General features: G+C 52.5%; 1 protein-coding gene across 7 annotated transcripts in view; it reads right to left on the bottom strand.

Annotated features, from left to right (window-relative positions):
- TRIM9 (tripartite motif containing 9) overlaps window positions 1-5669 on the bottom strand; it is a 70031-nt gene extending 64362 nt beyond the window's left edge. For all 7 annotated transcript variants that reach the window (XM_063159622.1, XM_063159616.1, XM_063159621.1 and 4 more), the window contains exon 1: window positions 4772-5669. In XM_063159622.1, coding sequence (XP_063015692.1) covers window positions 4772-5587 — 816 coding nt within the window. In that variant the 5' untranslated portion in view covers window positions 5588-5669. The remainder of the gene's footprint in view (window positions 1-4771) is intronic.
- Window positions 5670-21245: the final 15576 nt, after the last annotated feature.

Genomic DNA, 21245 nt, shown 5'->3' on the forward strand with positions numbered 1-21245 from the left:
AGAATCTTAACTCCATGTTTCAGAAGGCTGATTTGTTATTTTATGATATATATTAAAAGAAAATGATAAAATGATTTATTAAAACTATATTAAAGAATAGAGAAAGGATTTCATCAGAAGGCTAGCAAAAAAAAAAAAAAAAAAGAATAATAAAATCTTGTGGCTGCTCACAGCCTCGACACCGGTGGCTGTCATTGGTCATCAAGTAAAAACAATTCACATGCTGGGTAAACAATTCTTCAAATCACATTTCAAAGCAGCAAAACATGGAGAAGCTGAAGCTTCCAAGCTTCTCAGGAGAAAAGATCCTAATGAAAGGATTTTTCAGAAAATGTGTCTGTGACAGTTTCTGTTGTCCTGTCCCTGTTCCCTGGAGCAGAGCCCGACCCCCAGCTGTCCCCTCCTTGTGCAGAGCCACAAGGGCCCCCTGAGCCTCCTTTGCTCCAGGCTGAGCCCCTGCCCAGCTCCCTCAGCTTCTCCTCATCACATTTCTGCTCCAGATCCTGACATTTCTTGGCTTTTTCTGACTTCAAAGTCTCTCAGGCTGTTTGGCACCCTCTGGATTTGGCCAGAGAGGGATGGAGGAGGTGGGGAGGGCATTTGGAGGATGGATCCTGCTGCTGCAGATGGAAGAAGGGTGGTGGGATTCAGGCCATCACACCAAGGCTTGGGAAGCATTAAGGATTCTCCCTGCTTCTCTTTAAACAGCAAATATTTTACTTTGCAAGTGCAAACAGATCTTGGTCATACAGCAACTCCCTGGATACTTCCCCAAGTGCTGTGGGAGCAGGAATTGCCATGGACACCAGAGCAGCACATTCCCAGTGTCCAAATCTCCCCTCCAAAGCTCCTCTGGCAGCCAACACAGAGCCCTGGCAAGTGAAAACAGGAAAAATCCTCTCTGCTCATCCCTGTCCTGGCTCTGGTGACCCCTGGGCACAAAGTGAGGGACCCATGCAGTGCTTCCCATCCCTGATTCTCCCCAGACATCCAAACCAGCCAGGATTAAGTCCCAGTGTGGGATTTTTGGCTCTTAATAGGAATCACCTACATCCCTCATTGCACCTGTGCTGGGGCAGGAGGGGCTGAGCCCAGGTGACACCTGTGACAGTGAGGTGACACCTGTGACAATGAGGGACTGCCTGGGCTAAAGCTGGAATGGGACAATGAACTGCAAGGTGCAGATGGAGCAGAACTGATCCCAGGGACAGAGCCCGTGCCCGGCCGTGCATTTTGGGGCCATTTTGGTTGATCTTGGGTGCAGCCCTGGCTGGGCTCTGGTGCTGCCCAAGGTGGATGCATGGAGGAGATGCTTTGAATGAATCCCTGCTTTATTCTGGAGCTCCATCCAGCCTCTGCTCTAGGGCAGCCTGCACAAGGCATCAGTGAGATCCCTGCCAGCCTGTTTGTATTTGTACACAAGCATCCATCCATGCACCCATCCATCCATAAAAACACCATCCAGCTGCTGAGCCTGCACTCTGCACACATCTCCAGCAGAAGAGGGACTCAGATGTGCGAGGAATAAATGATTCAGCTCCATCTTGTGCTCCTGCTCCTGGCATGCCAAGCAGCATTCCAGCTCGTCAGGATAAAAACCCAGACAGCTGCAATATCTGTGCAAAACTGGGACAATTCAGATTAAATACCCATTTCCCTCAGTGCTTCTCTGAATATTCACCCTGCTCCCAACAAGTGAGAGGAAGACGGGGGCAGAGAGGATTTGGCACAATCTGTGTCCAGCTTAGAAAGCCCAGCTCCCTGAATGACAACTGATTGTGTCTCAGCAGAGATTATTTCCAATGATCATCCCAGAGAACCTTCAGGGAGGAGAGGGGAAACTGGGGCAGCTCCCAGAGAGGGCTGTGAAAAACCCTTTGGATTTGGTTCCAAGGGGAGCACGGTGCAATTAGCAGGGATTGATTGCCCTGGCTCTGGCAATCACCTACTGGGGCATGAACAGAGCTGCCTTCAGGAACCACAGCTTAGCCAGGCTCTGGGGACAATCCCAGCCCCCCCGGGCCACAAGGGAAGAGCATCCCAAAGAACATTCACACCAAGAGGTGCTGGAATGGCACAAGAGAATTCAGGAGCTGCCTGATGGGTGTTCATTAAAAGAGAGTTGATTTAGGTGGGATATTGGGAAAGAATTATTGTTTGGAAGGGTGGTGAGAGGTTGGCACAGGGTGCCCAGAGAAGCTGTGGCTGCCCCTGGATCCCTGGAAGTGTCCAAGGCCAGGCTGGACAGGGCTTGGAGCAAACTGGCATAGTGCAAGTGTCCCTGTGAATGGCAGGGGATGGAACTGGATGGGATTTAAGGTCCCTTCCAACCCAAACCATTCCATAATTCCCTCCTGTGAGCTGCAGGTATCATTACACTGCTCATCACAGAGAAAAGATCAGGCAAAAAGAGACAGTCACCCCTTCAGCAAATCTGTCCCACTGCCAAGGGACTGTGCTCTCAAAAAATGACACCACCAGACACTCCTGCAAGAGGATCACCACTCCAGCCCACAGGTGCTTTGGTTCCTAATGCCCAGTCCCAACCAGGATCAAGCTTGGAAATCGTGGGCATTGGTTCTGGGGTTTTTGTTTGTTTGTTTTGGTTTTTTCCCTTGGTTGGTTGGTTGTTTTGGTTTTTTGGTTTGTTGTTGTTGTTTTGGTTTTTGTTTGTGTTTTTGTTTTTTTTTGTTTTTGTTTGGGTTTTTTTTTTTTTGGTGTGTGTGTGCAACAAAAATTAAGGTAAATAAGCGTGCCCCCTGATTTTGTTAGATGGCATCTCAAGTAACAATCTGAGTTCTAGCCCTGAAATCACTCCTTCAATTGTTCCTTAACACCCATTTAACTCCACAGACTCCTCCCCTCCCCAAAAAAGCAAACTAGCACCAGGTAATAGCAGTGAACCCCTGCAGAACCACAGCTCTCTCAAGACAGATGAGGCTCCATTGTCCAAGCCCATCATTTGAAATAATGTTACATTATCCTCATCTGTCAGCTACATCAATGAAACAGCACTTGGCTAAAGCTCTCCCCGGGGAAAAGGGATTTGGAAGGAAAAGCTAAAGCTCATTTCATTCCAGCCTCTCTGCCATGGGCAGACACCTCCCACCAGGGCAGACCAGGCTGCTCCAAGCCCTTTCCAATGAGAGTAAAGCTCTCCAGGTGGAATTTCCTGTGTTCCAAACTCAGCCTGTTGCTTCTCATCCCTCTGCACCACTCCACAGGATCCTGGCTCCATCCTCTGCCTCCTGCCAGCAGCTCCCCTGTCACCTGTGCCACCCTGACCCTGGGTCAGGAAACACCCAGGCTCATCCCACACCAGTGCCAGCACTCTGGGATCAGGGATTGCACCCCATGGATGGGGACGGGGGCACCAAACTGCCCTGGTCTGGCACATCTCCACAAGAGCTCTGAAAACCTGGAGAGGAGCTGCTCCTGTTTGCTCCCAGCAAAGTCAGGGTCAGGAAAAGCCCCTTCCAAAGCACCACCAAACCTTCTCCTCACAGCACAAGGTGGTCAGGAAAGCACCATCAAACCCTTCCAAAGCACCACCAAACCTTCTCCTCGCAGCACAAGGTGGTCAGGAAAGCACCATCAAACCCTTCCAAAGCACCACCAAACCTTCTCCTCGCAGCACAAGGTGGTCAGGAAAGCACCATTAAACCCTTCCAAAGCACCACCAGACCTTCTCCCCACAGCATAACGTGCTTACCCCCTTTTTGGGGCACTGTGACAGGGACAGCCTGTCCCTGCATGCACCCACTGACCCAACTGGGGTGCAGAGCTCCATCCCAGAGATCTGCATCCAGCCAGAGCATCCCGAATTATTCCTGGAAAGCAATCCCAGCCCGGTCCCTCCCACCGGGAGGTCACACCCTCCCCAGCCCCTTGTCACAGGTCCCCCCCACCTGCTCCCATCTGCTGGAGCGGGGCCAATTAGGGCGATGTTCATGCAGGGAATGACGCCCATCCCTGTCCGCCCGTGTCCCGCTCACTTCTGCCCCAGTTCCCTCGGCCCCTGCTGCGAGGAGGCAGAGCACGGAGGAGCTGAAGATGATGATGATGATGATGGCCACATCCCTGCCTCAAGCTCCAGCACGGACGCGTGGGGAGCGAGTGCAGCTGATCAGTATTCACGGACAGCTCCCGGCTGCCCGCTGCCTCCTCCTCCTCCTCCCGGTGACTCCGAGTGCGGCAGGAGGTGGCTCCCCGCGGCTCCCACGGTGCATTCACGCCTCCCTCCTCCTCCTCCTCCTCCCCAAACCATCGCTCCTGTTGCTTTCCCAGCCCTGCGGCGCGGATGTCCCCGAGCCACTCCCGGGGGACCCTGCCAGCTCCTTTGGGGACCCACATCAGGGGAGCATCATCTGCACGATGCCAAGGTCCCCACGCCGAGGGGACAACACGGGACGGGAGAGGATGAGGATGGCTGAGGATGAGCAATGGCCGGGGATGGGAATGGCTGAGGATGAGGATCGCCGAGGATGGGACGGGAGAGGATGGGACAGCTGGGGATGGGAATGGCCGAGGATGAGGATGGCCGGGAATGGGAATGGCCGAAGATGAGGATGGCCGAGGATGGGATGGGCTGAGGATGGGATGGCCGAGTATGGGACAGGAGAGGATGCGATGACCAAGGATGGGATGGCCGGGGATGAGGATGACCGAGGATGGGATGGCTGGAGATGCTCCCACACTGCCAGCCGGGGAAGATGGAACCTGTGGGCACAAGGCGGCTCTGCTGGGGCTGCTGGCACAAGCCGGGGCTCACCTTGTGCAGCTTCCACATGGCTCCCAGCGCCTTGACCTCGTGGCTGGAGTGCTTGCCCTCCTCCAGGCACTGGTAGCACACGGGGCTCTTGCACTGCACGCAGTACATGCTGTGGTTCTCCAGCTCGTGGTCGGTGCAGGTGGAGATCTTGCGGGGGCTGAGCCGGCGGCTGACGCGGCCCTGGGCCGGCGGCACCAGGCGGTGCTTGGCCAGCGGTCCCCGCGGCGGGTGGCACCGCAGGCGGCACGGGTCGCAGTAGAACACGTCGCACTGCTCGCACATCACGGCCGCCTCCTTGGGCGCCTTCTCGCAGAGCTGGCAGCGCAGGGCCGCCGCCCTGCCCTGCTGGTAGCGGTCGATGACGCCCTCGAGCAGGCGGTTGCGGGGGAAGCCCCGCAGCCCGCGCTCGTCCAGCACCAGGCTGCGGTGGCACTGCGGGCACGTCAGGCACGCGTTGCGCGGCGGCGGCGGCGGCGCCAGCGCGGCGGGAGGAGGCGGCGCGGCCGGCGGGAACACGCGGACCCCGTTCGGGGACTTCTGGCACGGCGTGGTGGGAGCGCTGGCGAAGCCCCCGTACGAGCCGTAGCCGCTGTCCGCCTCGCTGTACAGGCTCATCTTGTCCAGGTCCAGGTAGTCATAGTCGGAGACGGCCGAGCCCGAGGCGCGGCGGCTCTGCGGAGACTCCGAGTCGGGCGTCTGCACCAGGATGTTGCGGGCGCACGCCTGGCACAGGTTGTGCGAGCAGGGCAGGATGATGGGCTCCCGGTAAAAGGAGCCGCACACCGGGCATTTCAGCTCCTCTTCCATCTCTTCCATAGGGGAGGGAAGGAGGAGGGCGGCGGCGCGGCTCCGGCGGCCGCGGCAGGAGCCCGAGGAGCAACCCGCACCGCACCGCGCCTCGGCGCCGACTGCCGCCCGCTCGCCGCCCGCCGCCGCGCGCGCCGCCGGGCCCCGCCCCCCCCGCCCCGCCATTGGCCCGCCCGCCGGCGCGGGGGTGCGCTGCGCGCTGCGATTGGCTGATACGCCCGTCCGTCAACTCGCGGGCCCGCCCCGCGGCGCCGCTGCGGGGGCTGCGCTCGGGGCTGCGGCGCCGCTGCGGGGTCCGTGAGGGCGAGCGGCGGTCCCGGGCATGCCGCCGCTCCTCCCGCTGCTCTTCCCTCTCATCTTCTCGCTCATTTTCCCTTCCCCGGCTCCCGGGAACCGACACCACAGCCCCGCAGCATCCCCTCCCCGGGATCCAGGAGCGCTCCTGCGCTTTCCCCTCTGCCCTCACGAGGTGACTTTGGCAGTGCAAGGGACCCGCTGACGGATGCGGTCGTGAGGGAGTAATTGTAGTGACTGGCGTAGCCGCACGCGTGTGGTGCTGGCGGTGCCGCGGCTCTCCGGGGATGGCAGCGGAGCGGTGCCCGGTGCCCTGCGGTGATGCCGGGGGATGGCAGCGGAGTGCTGCCCGGTGCCGCGGTGATCCCGGCGTGGGCAGCGGGACGCGGTCGCTGAGGCTGGGACGCCCCCGTGGGGACGCGCTCCGCCACTGGATTGCGGGGACAGCGGCGCCGAGGGGCTCCCGCGGCTTTGCCTCTCGGCCCTGCTCGCTGCCAAGGTCGGCTGAGGTCTTAAACCCTCCTGGCAACAGAGCGGCACAGCGGGTCCTGCTCAGCCAATGGAAAAATGGGATTGCTCGGGATGCCGCTGTGTTATCTCCTATTTCCCTCTCTCTGTGCACAAATCTGGCGCTGCCCGTTGGTGCAGATGCTCTGTGCCCCCTGTGATGGCTTTGGGTTTTGTCCAGCTCTGGGACCCAACATCAGAAGGAGCTGGAGCTGCTGAAGTGAGTCCAGAGGAGCCCATGGAGATGCTCCAAGGGCTGGAGCCAGGTTGGGAGAACTGGGAATGTTCCCCTGGAGAGGAGAAGGCTCCAGGGAGAGCTCAGAGCCCCTGGCAGGGCCTGAAGGGGCTCCAGGAGAGCTGCAGAGGGACTGGGGACAAGGGATGGAGGGACAGGAGCCAGGGAATGGCTCCCAGTGCCAGAGGGCAGGGATGGGTGGGAGATTGGGAATTGGGAATTCTTGGCTGGGCTGGAATTGCCAGAGCAGCTGTGGCTGCCCCTGGATCCCTGGAAGTGTTCCAGGCCAGGTTGGCACCCAGGGCTGTGGGTCCCCTGCTTGCCAGGACCCACTGAGGGGCTCCTTCCCCTCTGCCGTGGGGCCGGGCAGGTCCTGGCAGTCAGGGAGCAGCTGCAATTCCCAGCACTGATATTCAGGCGGGGGGAAGCCCAAAAGCCCAGATGCCCAAGCAAGGCACCACCATTTCTCAGCCTGACAAGGAAGGACAAGTGATAAGGAGAAAAGGATTTCCTGAGAGCTTCCTTTTTCCATTCCAGTGTGCTTTGTTCTTCCCTTTCTGTTTCCTCAGGCTCTGTATTGGCCGTGGCTTCCCCAGGACTCTGCTGAACATTCCTCATTTGCTCCCTGATGGTGTCTCTGCTCAGAGCTGCTCATTTTTTTCCCCTGCTCTCCCTCCTCGAGCTGCCCTTTTGCTGAAATAAAACCATCATTCCTCGTTTGCCTCTTGTTTCCTGTGGCCATTTTTCACCCTGGCAGGTCTGGGATTGCCGTTCCTGCTGGAGTGATGCTGCTGCTCATGGAAATGGGCAGAGAGAGGAGCACAGGCAGTGCCTTTGGAAGCAGCCCTTGGTCATGAACACGGAGCTGATTTCTGCTTGGCACTGCAGCTTGAGTGCTGCTCGCACTCTGGCTGTGCTTTATTTACAGCTGTCACACAGCCCCTGTCACGCTTGTCCCTGCCCTGAGAGCTCTCAATAATTACTTGACCCAGCTTCAGTATTGGTTTGTCTGACATGGCTGGGGTCAGTTAAAGGGTGGAGAAATTGTCTTGTTCTCATCTGGCTCCTGCTGTTCTCCTGTGGCTCTCACCTTCACACAGAGCCGTGGAATCTGTGAGGTTGGAAAAGATCTCTGGGATCATCGAGTCCAGCCTTGATCCCCACCTTGTCCCCAGCCCAGAGCACTCAGTGCCACCGTGGCAATCTCACTTTCTGGAAAAATCCCCTTGCCCAGGATTTCTCCTGGGAATATGAGAAGCCTCAGAGAAAAAGGAAAACAAATTCTTATCTCATTTGCTTCTCCTGTGTTGTGCTCACATGTGGAATGTGTTTGGAGATTGTTTACCAAGAGGTGATTGTTCCATTGGTTTTCTGGGAATTGTTTTGACTTATTGACCAATTGGGGTCAAGACTCTAAAAAGAGTCATGAGTTTTCATTATTATCTTTTTAGCCTTCTGGAAGTATCCTTTCTGTATTCTTTAGTACAGTTTAATATAGCATTATTTTATATAATATAGCATTATAAAATAATAATTATCCTTTTGAGAACATGGAGTCAGATTCATCATTCCTTCCTTCATCTGGGTCCCCACAGTAACAATGTGCCACCTCCAGTGATTCCCTGGACACCTCCAGGGACCGGGACTCCAAACCACCCCAGGGGTCCCTTCTAATGCTTGACCCCCCTTTCCATGATGAAAATTATCCTGGATTTTCCTGCTGTAGAAGCTCCTCCATCTCCTGCTGTTGGTGCATCTCCTGTTGTAACCAGGCTCTGCCCTGGAGAGTGTGGAAGCCACCTCTGGGCTGAGATAAATTAAAGTCATTTAGACTCTATAAGTGCTGTTGGATCCTCTTGGTGAATGGTCATAAATATCTGAGCCAGGCTAGAGCTCATAAATAAAAGAGGAATGAACCAAGACAACAACTCTGCAGTCTCTTTATTCATCCCATGCCCAGAACACCTTGAGCAGATAAATCAGGGAATAGACAAAGGCTCAGAGCTCCTCAGAGGAGAGAACTGGGAGTGCCAGAACCTTTCCAGAGAGGCCTCAGGTGTCTGATGCAAGCAGATCTTCCACTGCCATGAGGGAAACCTGCTCCTGGCTCTGGGAATGTGTTTCCTCTTGTCCCTGGAGGTCCCACACGTGGTGTGTGGTGTGCTGGTGTTCACAGGGGTCTGAGGATGAAGGAAGGGACGAGGATCTGACTCCGTGTTTCAGAGGGCTGATTTATTATTTTATCATATACGTTACATTAAAACTATACGAAAAGAATAGAAGAAAGGATTTCATCAGAAGGCTGGCTAAGAATAGAAAGGAAAGAATGATAACAAAGGCTTCTCTCTTGGACAGAGTCTGAGCCAGCTGACTGTGATTGGCCATTAATTACAAACATACAACATGAGACCAATCACAGATCCACCTGTTGCATTCCACAGCAGCAGATAATCAATGTTTACATTTTGTTCCTGAGGCCTCCCAGCTTCTCAGGAGGAAAAATCCTAAGGAAAGGATTTTCCATAAAAGATGTCTGTGACAGCCTGGTCCCCACACAGGATCTCTGCTGCTCCTGTAGAACCCCTTGTGCTGGAAACCTCTCCCTGTGCCCTCAGCAGATGCAGCCAGAGCTTGGAGCTGCCTTTTCATGACTCCAAGACATTGGCAGCTCATAATTCATCCTGTCACCAACCAATACGCCCTCCTCCTCCTCCTCCTCCATCCTTTTGAGAGGATGAGCTCTTGGCTGACAGGAGCAATCCTCGTTTGTGAGTCCCTGTGTGCACGACCTTGAAATCAGCATCCCTGAGCTCATCCTGCTCCCTCAGCTCACCCACATCCTGATTTCCCTGTCCTGGGGACAGCTCCTGGCAGCAGGACAGCAGCTGAGGTCACTCTGCTCTCTGGTGCCAGGAGCATGGTCAGGGGTGCTGGCACCGTGCCTGGAAAGGTTCCAGGGCTCCCAGAGTTCTGGCAGGAGCTGCCTCCCAGAACAACCTCCAGAGCTTCTGCTGGTGACATCATTTGCTCTGAGCACCATTTCAGGAGCTCAGAAAGCTGGAAACCTTTCTCATTTGTTTCTAAAGTCTCCTTAGATGCCAGATTTTTGTGGATGATTGAATCCATTGAATACAGGTGGCATCTTTGTCCAATATCACAAACATGAAGGATCCAGGAAAGGCTTTGTGCCTGTAGCCAGACCTTGCAGTTTTTGGGCATTTTGACCATTTTGATGCCCATTTCTCCAGAATCACCTTCCTTCACCCAGGACAGGTTCCTTCCCACCATTCTGGGCTGCTGCAGGCTGAGGGCAATGCCAGCTCTGCTGCCTCACTGCTGGCAAGGAGCTGCTGAGGTTTCCTGGGGTTGGATGGATTGTGGAAGGTAAAGGAAAGCTTCCCAATGGCAAAACACTCAGAATTTTTCCTGTTGTGTAGGAGGCAGACAAAGAGGCTCAGCACAAGGAGGACGTGGAGCTGCTGGAGAGAGTTCAGAGGAGCCACAGAGCTGCTCCAGGGCTGGAGCCAGGCTGGAGAGCTGGGGGTGCTCACCTGGAGAGGAGAAGGCTCCAGGGAGAGCTCAGAGCCCCTGGCAGGGCCTGAAGGGGCTCCAGGAGAGCTGCAGAGGGACTGGGGACAAGGGATGGAGGGACAGGAGCCAGGGAATGGCTCCCAGTGCCAGAGGGCAGGGATGGATGGGAGATTGGGAACTGGGAATTCCTGGCTGGGCTGGAATTGCCAGAGCAGCTGTGGCTGCCCCTGGATCCCTGGCAGTGCCCAAGGCCAGGTTGGACAGGGCTGGGAGCAGCCTGGGATGGTGGAAGGTGTCCCTGCCACGGCAGGGGTGGCACTGGATGATCCTGAAGGTCCCTTCCAACCCAAACCATTCCATGATTCAGGGATTTCTCTGCTTCCCCCTCTCTCTCCCCAAACACTCAGGGCTGGTTTGGCTGATGAGCAACACCAGCAGAGTTGTTCATCACCACCCACACGGAGTGGGTGTGAAACAACCCCTGGTTCATGACTGCTCCAACCCTTCCCAAGGAGCTGTGGAGGTGTCCAAGGCTGCTCCTTGCTCTGGCACAGGGTCCTGAGAAACTCCAATGGCAACATTAACTGTGGAACTGATTTAATGGTTTTATCCTCTGTCAGACTTTAATTACAATTGCTGAGCATGATGCCTCAGGTTCAGCTTTTCTATTTTTCACATTCTGTGCTGCTTTAGCCTGTGGGTCTGGGCTTCATATGAGGGGATGGTGAGCTCTGAGCTCAGAGCAGGGAGACAAAACAATTCCTGCTCCAGCTGGGCACCAAGGACAAATGACCCAAATCTCAGCCCAGGAGCACAAACCCCGTGGGCTGGAGAGAGAAAAACAAGCAGGGTGGGACTGCCTGGGCTAAAGCTGGAATGGGACAATGAACTGCAAGGTGCAAATGGAGCAGAACTGATCCCAGGGACAGAGCCCGCGCCCGGCCGTGCATTTTGGGGCCATTTTGGTTGATCTTGGGTGCAGCCCTGGCTGGGCTCTGGTGCTGCCCAAGGTGGATGCATGGAGGAGATGCTTTGAATGAATCCCTGCTTTATTCTGGAGCTCCATCCAGCCTCTGCTCTAGGGCAGCCTGCACAAGGCATCAAGCACAAACTCTGCTGATTAAACCCAGCATTTAATTGGTAGCACAGGGTAGGGATAAACCCCCAGTGCCAGAGGAGATTGTTTTTCCCTGAGGAATTCCAGCTATGACCATGGGCATTGGCAGGGATAATGCTGCCCAAAAACATCTCTGGAAATCACTTCTGAAAATAAGGTGGCAAAATTGCTCCATCAGTATGAGCCAGCCTGGCGAGGTGCCAGGATCTGGGCATGTCTGACTGGAGAAGTTCAAGCTCAAATGATGCCTCAGAGTGAGATGTTCTGAAAAAAAAATCTGTACATCTCAATGTGCTGCTTACTTTCAAGGGTGACATCATTTATTTTTAAGTCATTATTTTTTCTTACTCCCAGGAGCTGGTGGAAAATTTCTGATTTTTATCAAAATCGAGCAGAACCCATTGCTAATACAGGGGAAGAGCAGAGCTTCAAGTCTAAATTGTGATGCTCCTTTGACCAGCCTGCCCACTTACTCATCCCCTCTGGGATTAATGCCCCACTTCTCCAGCTTGTGACTCATTTTGGAGAACAGCAACATTAAATTCATCCCACCAGAAAAATCTGTCCCTCCTCCCACAGCCAGTTTGTCTCCATCCTCCTCTCCCTGCTGCCCAAAGGCTCAGCTGGAACACTTGGTGCTTCAGATGTGCTGCAGGTGGGACATTCCCTGTGCCTTCAGCACTGAAAAAGAAGCTTTGCCCAAAATTTATTGGCTTCACAAACAACTCAAGGCTTGTTTGATCTGCCCTGGAAGTGTCCAAGGCCAGGTGAGACAGGGTTTGGAGAAACCTGGGATAGTGGAATGTGTCCCTGCCATGGCAGGGGTGGAATGAGATGAACTTGAAGGTCCTTCCAACCCAAACCATTCTGGGATTCTCTGATATTCCCATTTTCAGACAATTTCTGCTTCTTCTGAGCAGAAAGCTGCTCATTCAAAATAATCTCCTAACCTTTGCAGTACAGACATCTCCTAAAATAAAATCTAAATTACAAAGTTTTAAATTCTAAACTCTACATTATATCTAAATAGAACAATTAAAGTGGATCTGCTGATGAGTCACCCAGATGTTAGAGAGGCCTTCAGGAGCAGCTTAACCATTAGTGGATGGAGTGGGATATTTTCTTTCCAAGCCTTCTTCCACTCCTCCAAGCTTGTGGCTGAGAACTTTGGAGGAGAGCAGCTGAAAACTTTTTTGGATGTATCAAGTGGGAGGCTCAAATCTAATGTATGGCTGAGTCTGGTGCAGATTTCTCCTTGCTGCCATGGCAACCAAACTAACTAAAAATAAGAAGCATTCCCATAAATGTCAAAACACTCCATGCTTCCGTGACGTATGGAGGATCTGACCTGGAATCTGCAGCCATTATGTAACGGTGTTTAACATTCCTCTAATTACAGGGGAAAATTATCTCCAGGTTAGATGCTTTGCATAACTTTGGAGGCCAACCTGCCTCCCCTGTGTTCTTTGGGGTTTGTGTTGGGGATGGGCTGGAGGTGCTCAGAGCAGCTGCTCAGCACCTGCTGTGGTTACGTGTGAGGGGACACTCATGAAACCGGGGCCAGTGTCCATCTGCTCGAAATAACCACAAAATAAACCACTAAATCCATGAAATCTGGGCTTCTGGAAAAGCTGCCCGTGCAGGTGGCAGCTCTGGGGGAGCTTGGAGAGCCAGCCTGCAGGGAGGACACCCCAGGAGTGTTTTTGGGGCTCCCTCCCAGGTGTGGGACAGCCCTGAGTGGTGCCTCTGCCCAAGGGCTCCAGCATCTCTTCCTAAATCAGAGAGCTGAAATCAGGCAGGGATGGAGGAGCAGGGTCGAACAGGATGAAATTTAATAAGTCTAAGTGCTGAGTTCTATGTTTTGGGCACAAAAATCCCCTACAAGGTTACAAGCTGGGGACAGTGTGGCTGGACAGTGCCCAGGCTCAAAGGGACCTGGGGGTCAACAGCAGGCTGGACATGAGCCAGCAATGTGACCATGAGCCAGCAGAGTGCCCTGGTGGCCAAGAAGGCCAATGGCTCCTGGCCTGGATCAGGAATGGTGTGGCCAGCAGGACAGGGAGGTCATTCTGCCCCTGTACTGGGCACTGGTGAGGCCAAGCCCTGAGTGCTGTGCCCAGCTCTGGCCCCTCAGCTTGGGAAGGACCTTGGGACACTGAGCACATCCAGAGGGGACAACGGGGCTGGAGAGGGGCTGAGAACACAAACCCTGTGAGGAACATTTGAAGGATCTGGGGGTGCTCAGCCTGGAGAGAAGGAGGCCCAGGGGTGCCCTAATTGCTCTCTACACCTTCCTGCAGGGAGGCTGCAGACAGCTGGAACCAGAGGACACAGAATCCAGCTATGACCGGGAAGGTACAAGTTGGATATTAGGAAGAAATTTTTCACCAGAAGAATAATAAAGTACTGGAATGTTCTTCCCAGGGAGCTGGTGGAATCACCATCTCTGGATGTGTTTAAAAATAGACTGGACATGGCACTGGGTGCTGTAGTCTGGGTGAGGTGTGAGGGCACAGGTTGGACTCGATGGTCTCAGAGGTCTCTTCCAACCTCATCATTCTGGGATTCTGTGACTCTGTGATTCTGTGGTTCTGTGATTCTGTGATTCTGGGATTCTGGGATTCTGGGACTCTGGGATTCTGTGAATTCTGGGATTCTGTGATTGATTCTTTGATTCTGTGATTCTGTGATAGGGCCTTGGGAAGGGAGCCTGGGAGACTTGCCCAGGTGTGGGTGTCTTCATGATGGCCTGGGATGAGATGGATGGGATGATTCCCATGGGATGAGTTTTTCTCAAGTTGCTCCAAGTGGCCTTCAGGAGATGCCCAGGCTCCAGGACACTCCTCTGCTGCAGAGCCTTCACCAGAGGCTGGCAATGTCCTGCCAAGGTCAGCAGAAGGTGCCACCATTCCTCACGGTGAGCTTCATGGAATCCTGGAATGCTTTGGGTTGGAAAGAACCTTCAAGACCATCCAGTCCCAACCCACTGCCCTTCCACCAGCCCAGGTTGCTCCAGGCCTGGCCTGCGTTTCCTGCTGGATGTCCTTTATCACCCTTTCTGTAAAATCTTTTTCCTGCTATCCAACCTGTATTTCCCTTGGTGCAGCTTGAGATTTGGGTAAAAGCTCCTACCCTGAAGGCTGTGGGAAGCCCAGCAGCAGGGACACCCTTCCCAAATCCTTCAGCTGCCCCTCAGGGATGGGGTGGTGGATCCCATGCTCCAGGCCTGGCTGTCCCTGGCCCTTCCCAGAGGAATCTCTGCTTCCCAAGGTGTCCCCTCCCCGTTCCCAGCACGGATCCCTGGCGTGGGTGTTCCCAGCTGCCTGCAGTGACACGCTCTGATGAATCCAGGGGGTGGTGGTGGAAGAGCTGAGGAGATGTGAGAGAAGCAAACCAGGCTTGTTCCCATTCCTCGCTGCCCACTCCTCATGCACACTCACCTCTGGCTGGCACACCAGAGTTTTAAATCTCAGAAAAAGGGCAAAACAGACAGAAACTGGCACATTGAGATATTTCAGGGTTTTGTGATTTGATCTCATCCCAGGTGGCAGTGGAAACATCCTGGGATGAATCCATTGTCCAACCATGGATAGCCAAGGTTACTCCTCCCACACACCACTGCTACCTCCTGCTGTTCCAATGCCAAGGTTAATTCCAAAAAAGTGGGAAATCCTTCTTTGGGGGTGTTCCTGCCATGCACAGGCACATTCCTTGCAAATTCAGGGGGTCTAGCCCTGAAGCATCCAGCCTGGGCTCAGGGATGGAAGAGGCGCATCCCATCTGCGTCAGACATGGGGAAAGGAGATGTTGTGTTGCAGACATCTTTTATGGAAGATACTTTCCTTAGGATTTCTCCTCCTGAGAAGCTGAGAGGCCTCAGGAACAAAATGTAAACAATGGTTATCTGCTGCTGTGGAATGCAACAGGTGCATCTGGGATTGGTCTCATGTGGTTGTTTGTAATTAATGGCCAATCACAGTCAGCTGGCTCAGACTCTGTCCAAGCCACAAATCTTTGTTATTCATTTCTTCCTATTCTACTCTTAGCCAGCCTTCTGAGATGAAACCTTTTCTTCTATTCTTTTACTATAGTTTTAATGTAATATATATCATAAAATAATAAATCAAGCCCTCTGAAACATGGAGTCAGATCCTCGTCTCTTCCCTCAACCTGAGACCCCTGTGAGCACCGTCACAGTGTTGGAGCAGGTGAAGAGGAGGGGATGTGGGAAGGATGAAGGATCCATCCTCTGGGTCATTTTGTGTGATCACCTCCCTGCACCTGGAGTGTCCTCCCTGCACCTCTCTGGCAGGGTGGATCCAGCAGGATGTGGGGACAGAAGAGCTCCTTGCCTGTGTGACTCCAGGCCTTGGGATCCTGCCAAGGGAATGGCACCTGATGCAGTGACAAAACCCACTCCAAGAAAAACCTTTCCCTTTTTCTCCTGGCTGCCTTTGCTGTGCTGGAGCTGAGGCAGCTCTCCAGCACAAAGGAGAGGAGGGAAAAGCAAGGTCTGGACCATGGCAAAAGGAAAATGTGGACATCAGGAAATCAGTGCTCCGTGGGATTTGCTGGACAATTTTTTGAAGATTTTTATTCTTCCTCCCTGCTTTTGGCTTTGTGTGTTTTGGAAAGAAACTCCAAAGGCTCTTTCTAGCACAGCAGAAAGGGCATAATTTGTGTGGAGACTTCACCCACAACCAGTCTGTGTGAAAAGGCTGCTAAAATGCCAGGAAAATGAAATGTCCATGCACTTCTTTGCCCAGAGCAGCTGTGGCTGCCCCTGGATCGCTGGAAATGTCCCAGGCCAGGTTGGACAGGGCTTGGAGCAGCCTGGGACAGTGGGAGGTGTCCCTGCCATGGCAGGGGGTTGGAATGGGATGGACTTTAAGGTCCCTTCCAACCCAAACCATTCCCTGTAATTCCATGATTTTGTGTCTCAGTGCAGAACTGCTGGGAGCAGAGAAGGTGTGGGGAACAGGACTGGAAAAATGAACCAAAAAAAGAAAATGGAGGGAATGAAAATGAGTCAGTGCAGTCCTTTTAGACCTTGGAGAAGCCCAGGTAAGGAACAAATCTGCTTTGATGGGATGTTTCAATCACTGGATGCCCAGAGCCAGCGTGAGGCACGAGCAATTGGGAAAGAACAAGGGAAACACTGCAGCATTTCTGTCTGTAAAAAAGGGAATTGTTTGGAGTGTCTGGGCTGTGGCACCTGATCCAGACATCCCATAAAGCTCTAAAGGGCTTCTTTTTTCCTCCCTGAAGGAGAGTGACAAACTGGTAATGCTGCACCCTCCTTCCTCCTCCTCCTCCTCCTCCTCCTCCCACGACTGCTCTGCATCCATCCATCATCCATCCCTGTGCCACCACACCTCATTCTTCCCACAGGAGCTTCCACCAGGTCTGTGCTGGCACTGAGATCATCTTGGCTTTTTATTTTGCTGGAGATTCCTTCTCCCTTACCTAAGACGTGTTTTTTTTTTTTTGTTTTGGTTTTTTTTTTTTTTTTTTTCTCCTTTCTTGTTTTTATTTTTTCCTTAAATTTTTTGTTCCTGCTGCCATGGCAACCTGGATGGATTCTGGTCACGGCTTTGGCCTCCCTGGCTGCAGATGGCCACAGGGACATCAATCACCGAGTGCCAGAGCTCCCTGGGGTCTGGCAGGGCTGGGAATGCCCTGCAGGCAGGGACTGTGCTGGATCCTCCCTCATCCCCCCAGGATGGGCTTCCTTCTCTCTCCTCCCTGTGGATCCTCCAGGACTGGGTGCTGGGGAGATTTGAGGGGGTTATTTTGGGCAGTGCCCACTGGGATGGCAGGAATTGGGTCTGTGTGCCATGGTTCATAGAAGCATAAAGTCATGGAGTGGTTTGGGTTGGAAGAGACCTTGAAGCTCATCCAGTGCCACCCCTGCCATGGCAGGGACACCTCCCACTGTCCCAGGCTGCTCCAAACCATGTCCAACCAGGGATCCAGGGGCAGCCACAGCTGCTCTGGCAATTCCAGCCCAGCCAGGAATTCCCAATTCTCAATCTCCCACCCATCCCTGCCCTCTGGCACTGGGAGCCATTCCCTGGCTCCTGTCCCTCCATCCCTCGTCCCCAGTCCCTTTTCAGGCACTTTGGTGGGAGCTGCTCCAGGAGCATCCCTGGTGGTCCCTGCTGAGATGTGACCTCAGCCAGAGGTGCTGCTGCACTTGGATGGAGGAGGAAAGCTGGAAATCTGCAGACTGCTCCCCTCTGAGCTCGCAGGTGACTTCCTCCCTCATTCCCTCCTCCTCCTCCCCAGCAGCTCCCTCCAGTCTCCCTGGAGGGCAATCCATGGCCATTTCCACCCTTCCATTCTGGACAGCTTCAGCCATGGATGGAGAAGGTGCCACTGCTTGAATTTAGCAATTCTCCCTGGAGTCCTCACCATGGACTCATCCACCCTCCCCTGCAGCTTTTATTTCTTCCTCAAAAGGGGCTGACCTGGCCTGAACTTTTCCAGGAAGGCAGGCAGGACACCTGGCATGGGAAATGGCAGTTCTGCCTGCCTGGAGCTTGGGGTGATACCTTAACCCAAAGCATCTCTTTGTGGCAGAGATGCTTTGTTCCCTCCTTATTCTGCTTCCCAGTTCTTGTGACCAAATTTAATATTCCCTGTTGATGTAAGTGATTTTCAGTGGAAATGGACCTTCAGCTTGAAGTTTATTTGCATTTTAATAAACCTTCTTTGACAGAGAACACCCTTCTCTATTCATCCCCCACAAAGGAGGAGTGAATTGAAAATCATGCAGGAACTTAATGCAGCTGAAAGGAAATTGCAAGCTCCGACTTGGCTGCACTGAGAAATCTGGAGATCAAATGATCCCATCTGCAGTGGGCACCAAAGCGAGCAGCAGCTGCTGATGGGAGGCTGGAGAAGGGAAGGGATTTGGGGAAGGATGCTCTGGAATGGCAGCAGTGTCCATTTAAGAATGGAGGGGTGGTGGACTCAGAATCTCTGCTGCTCACGGTGACTCTCAGATGTGTACAAGTCTCTTTTCCCAGCCCAGCAGTTGAAGAGGGAGTCAGGATTCTTCTGTTATCATTCTCAAGGTTGTTTATTATTTCTTACCTCGATCATTCTTTCTCCAACCTGCTGAGATCTGTCCAGCAGGTTGGGTTGAGGCACACTGAGCACCCTTGGGGTGGTGTTCTCTTTTTATACTAAAAACTACATGTACATTATTTACCATAACTTCCCAATACCTGTCACCTATGTAAGACAGTGAGCTTCTACCTTAAACCAATCCAAAAACTCCACCATCACAGCAGAAGATGGAGACCAAGAAGAAAAGGAAGAAGGGGAAAGGCTGCACATGCCCAGATTCCTCCATCTTGCCTCCTGAACCCCCATTCTTAAAACCCCAAAAATCTATTTTTCACCCTGTGATAAACAAACTATCATTCTACTTAAACTCTCTTGACTTGTAATTCTTCATATAAAGGTTGGTAAATATTTTTTCCAAGGGCTAAATCAAAGGCACAGGAGCCTTGGGCTCCTTGCCAGGGTCTCTGAGCCCCCCAGGCAGGGGTTTGAGTCCTCCAGTGCAGCCAGAGGAATGTAATTCTCTGTAAGGTTCTGACAGTGTACCATGGGCTAGGAGTGTCTCCAGCAGTGAACACAAAGGGAATGAGGGACCTGTCACTCTGATTTTTTTAAGATTTTTTCTAAGCTTTCTGATGTTTACATTCTTGTAATGAACTTTCTCACACACTTTCTGTAAATAACTTCTTGTTTTGCATTCTTTTATAGAGAAGGAGAAATTTGATGGACTGTTGGTTTGTCCAGTGTCATTGGAGAGGTGGCACTTTCACCCTCCAATCCACTGTCACTTTTGGAAATCTATGAATGTTAGAGTCAGAAAATAAACTTCCTTTTTCCACCTTGAGAACAGCAGTGTGTGCCCTCATGTCATTTTGTGTCCTACAGTGACATTGACCCTTTTCCAAGTCAGTGACCTCTGGTGGCTCAGGGATTGGATTTGTTACAAATGAGAGCAGGCTCCTGGTACTAAAGTGATATTATTTTATAATAAATACTGATTTCAGTATTTATTATAAAAAATAAAGGCTTAAAGCAAGGCAGCCTGGGGCAAGCAGAGTGTTGAGTTTGCAAGCAACCCCAACAAGGGAAGAGATGAGAATCTTGACTCCATGTTTCAGAAGGCTGATTTATTATTTTATTATATATATTATATTAAAACAAAAGGATATATTAAAACTATACTAAAAGAATAGAAGAAAGGATTTCATCAGAAGGCTAGCAAGGAATAGAAAAGAAAGGAGTGACAATAAAACCTTGTGACTTCTCACAGCCTCGACACAGGTGGCTGTCATTGGTCATCAAGTGAAAACAATTTCACATGCTGGGTAAACAATTCTCCAAATCACATTCCAAAGCACCAAAGCATGGAGAAGCTGAAGCTTCCCAGCTTCTCAGGAGAAAAGATCCTAGTGAAAGGATTTTCCATAAAAGAAGTCTGTGACACAGGAGCGTTCCCAATGAGGATGGAGCAGTGCTGGTGCTGGGGCTGCTCAGCAGCGATGGCCCCAATGGATCCTGTGAAAACACGCCAGTCACTTGTTTTTAAAATTTCAAAAGTTCAATAGTGATAAAATGGTTATAAAAATAGTAATATAATTACAGTAATAATAATTTGGACAATTTCAATTAGGACAATATGAGACAATAGAAACAAAGAGTTATGGAAATCTGGATACCTTTTCTGGGCAAAATAAGCCCGAAAAAGGCCCCACGTTAACAGAGGATTAACCCTTAAAAGCAACAGTCAGTTACATATTCACACATCTCATCCACGATGCATAAATTCCATTCAAACACAGGATTCTGGCTGGGCAGTGTCAGCTTCTTCCTCTGAATCCTGGTGGTGTCATCCTGCCCGAGTGAGGCAGGAAGAAGTTCATTTCTCCTGATAATGGAGCAATAAATTCTCTTTCTCTGAAAGATTCAGGTGTCCTGTGGCTGCTATCTCACTGCCAGTCCTTTCTTTATAAAAAGTATCCTACATAGCATCGTTTCTATTTCAACATTATGTTATAATCTAAACTATATTTAACACACTACTAAAGAGAATTAACACAGCATCACTTTCTAACACAACACATATAATATTCATTTGAGTATTTGTGAAAAGCCAATCATAAAATACGCATTTTTCACAAAAGTGAGTCGCTGTTTCTCACAGGAGCATGCCCTGTCCGAGAGGGCTGTGCAGGCAGGAGAAGTGGATCCCCAGCTCCCTTTCCCTCCCAACCCTTGGAGGATGCTGCAGCTCCATCTGTGCCGAGGGGTGGGAGGAGCAGGAGGTGGGCACAGGGAATGAGCAGAGAACAGGATCCCGACGCCTGAGATCTTCCCCATTGTCTTCTCTGTCACTGAGCTCGGGAATATTTAGCACCGCCCGAGCGGAGCAGAGCCGGCTCTGGCTCTGCCTGCCGCACTTGGAAACAGGAGCCAAAAGCTCCCTATTTATATCTTCTCAGCAGCTGCTGCCTGAGCCCTCCATGGGCTGGGGGGCTCTGGGGATGGGCATTCCACAGCTGGACTGAGAGGAGTTGAATATCAGAGGGTCCTGGAGTGGTTGGGATTGGAAAAGGACCTTAAAGTCCATCCCATTCCACCTCCTGCCATGGCAGGGACACCTTCCACCATCCCTGCCTGCTCCCAGCCCTGTCCAGCCTGGCCTTGGGCACTGCCAGGGATCCAGGGGCAGCCACAGCTGCTCTGGCAATTCCATTCCAGCCAGGAATTCCCAGTTCCCAATCTCCCACCCATCCCTGCCCTCTGGCACTGGGAGCCATTCCCTGTGTCCTGTCCCTCCATGCCTTGTCCCCAGTCCCTCTGCAGCTCTCCTGGAGCCCCTTCAGGCCCTGCCAGGGGCTCTGAGCTCTGCCTGGAGCCTTCTCCTCTCCAGGTGAGCACCCCCAGCTCTCCCA

Source organism: Melospiza melodia, chromosome 6 (assembly GCF_035770615.1).
Source record: "Melospiza melodia melodia isolate bMelMel2 chromosome 6, bMelMel2.pri, whole genome shotgun sequence".
Classification (NCBI taxonomy): domain Eukaryota; kingdom Metazoa; phylum Chordata; class Aves; order Passeriformes; family Passerellidae; genus Melospiza; species Melospiza melodia.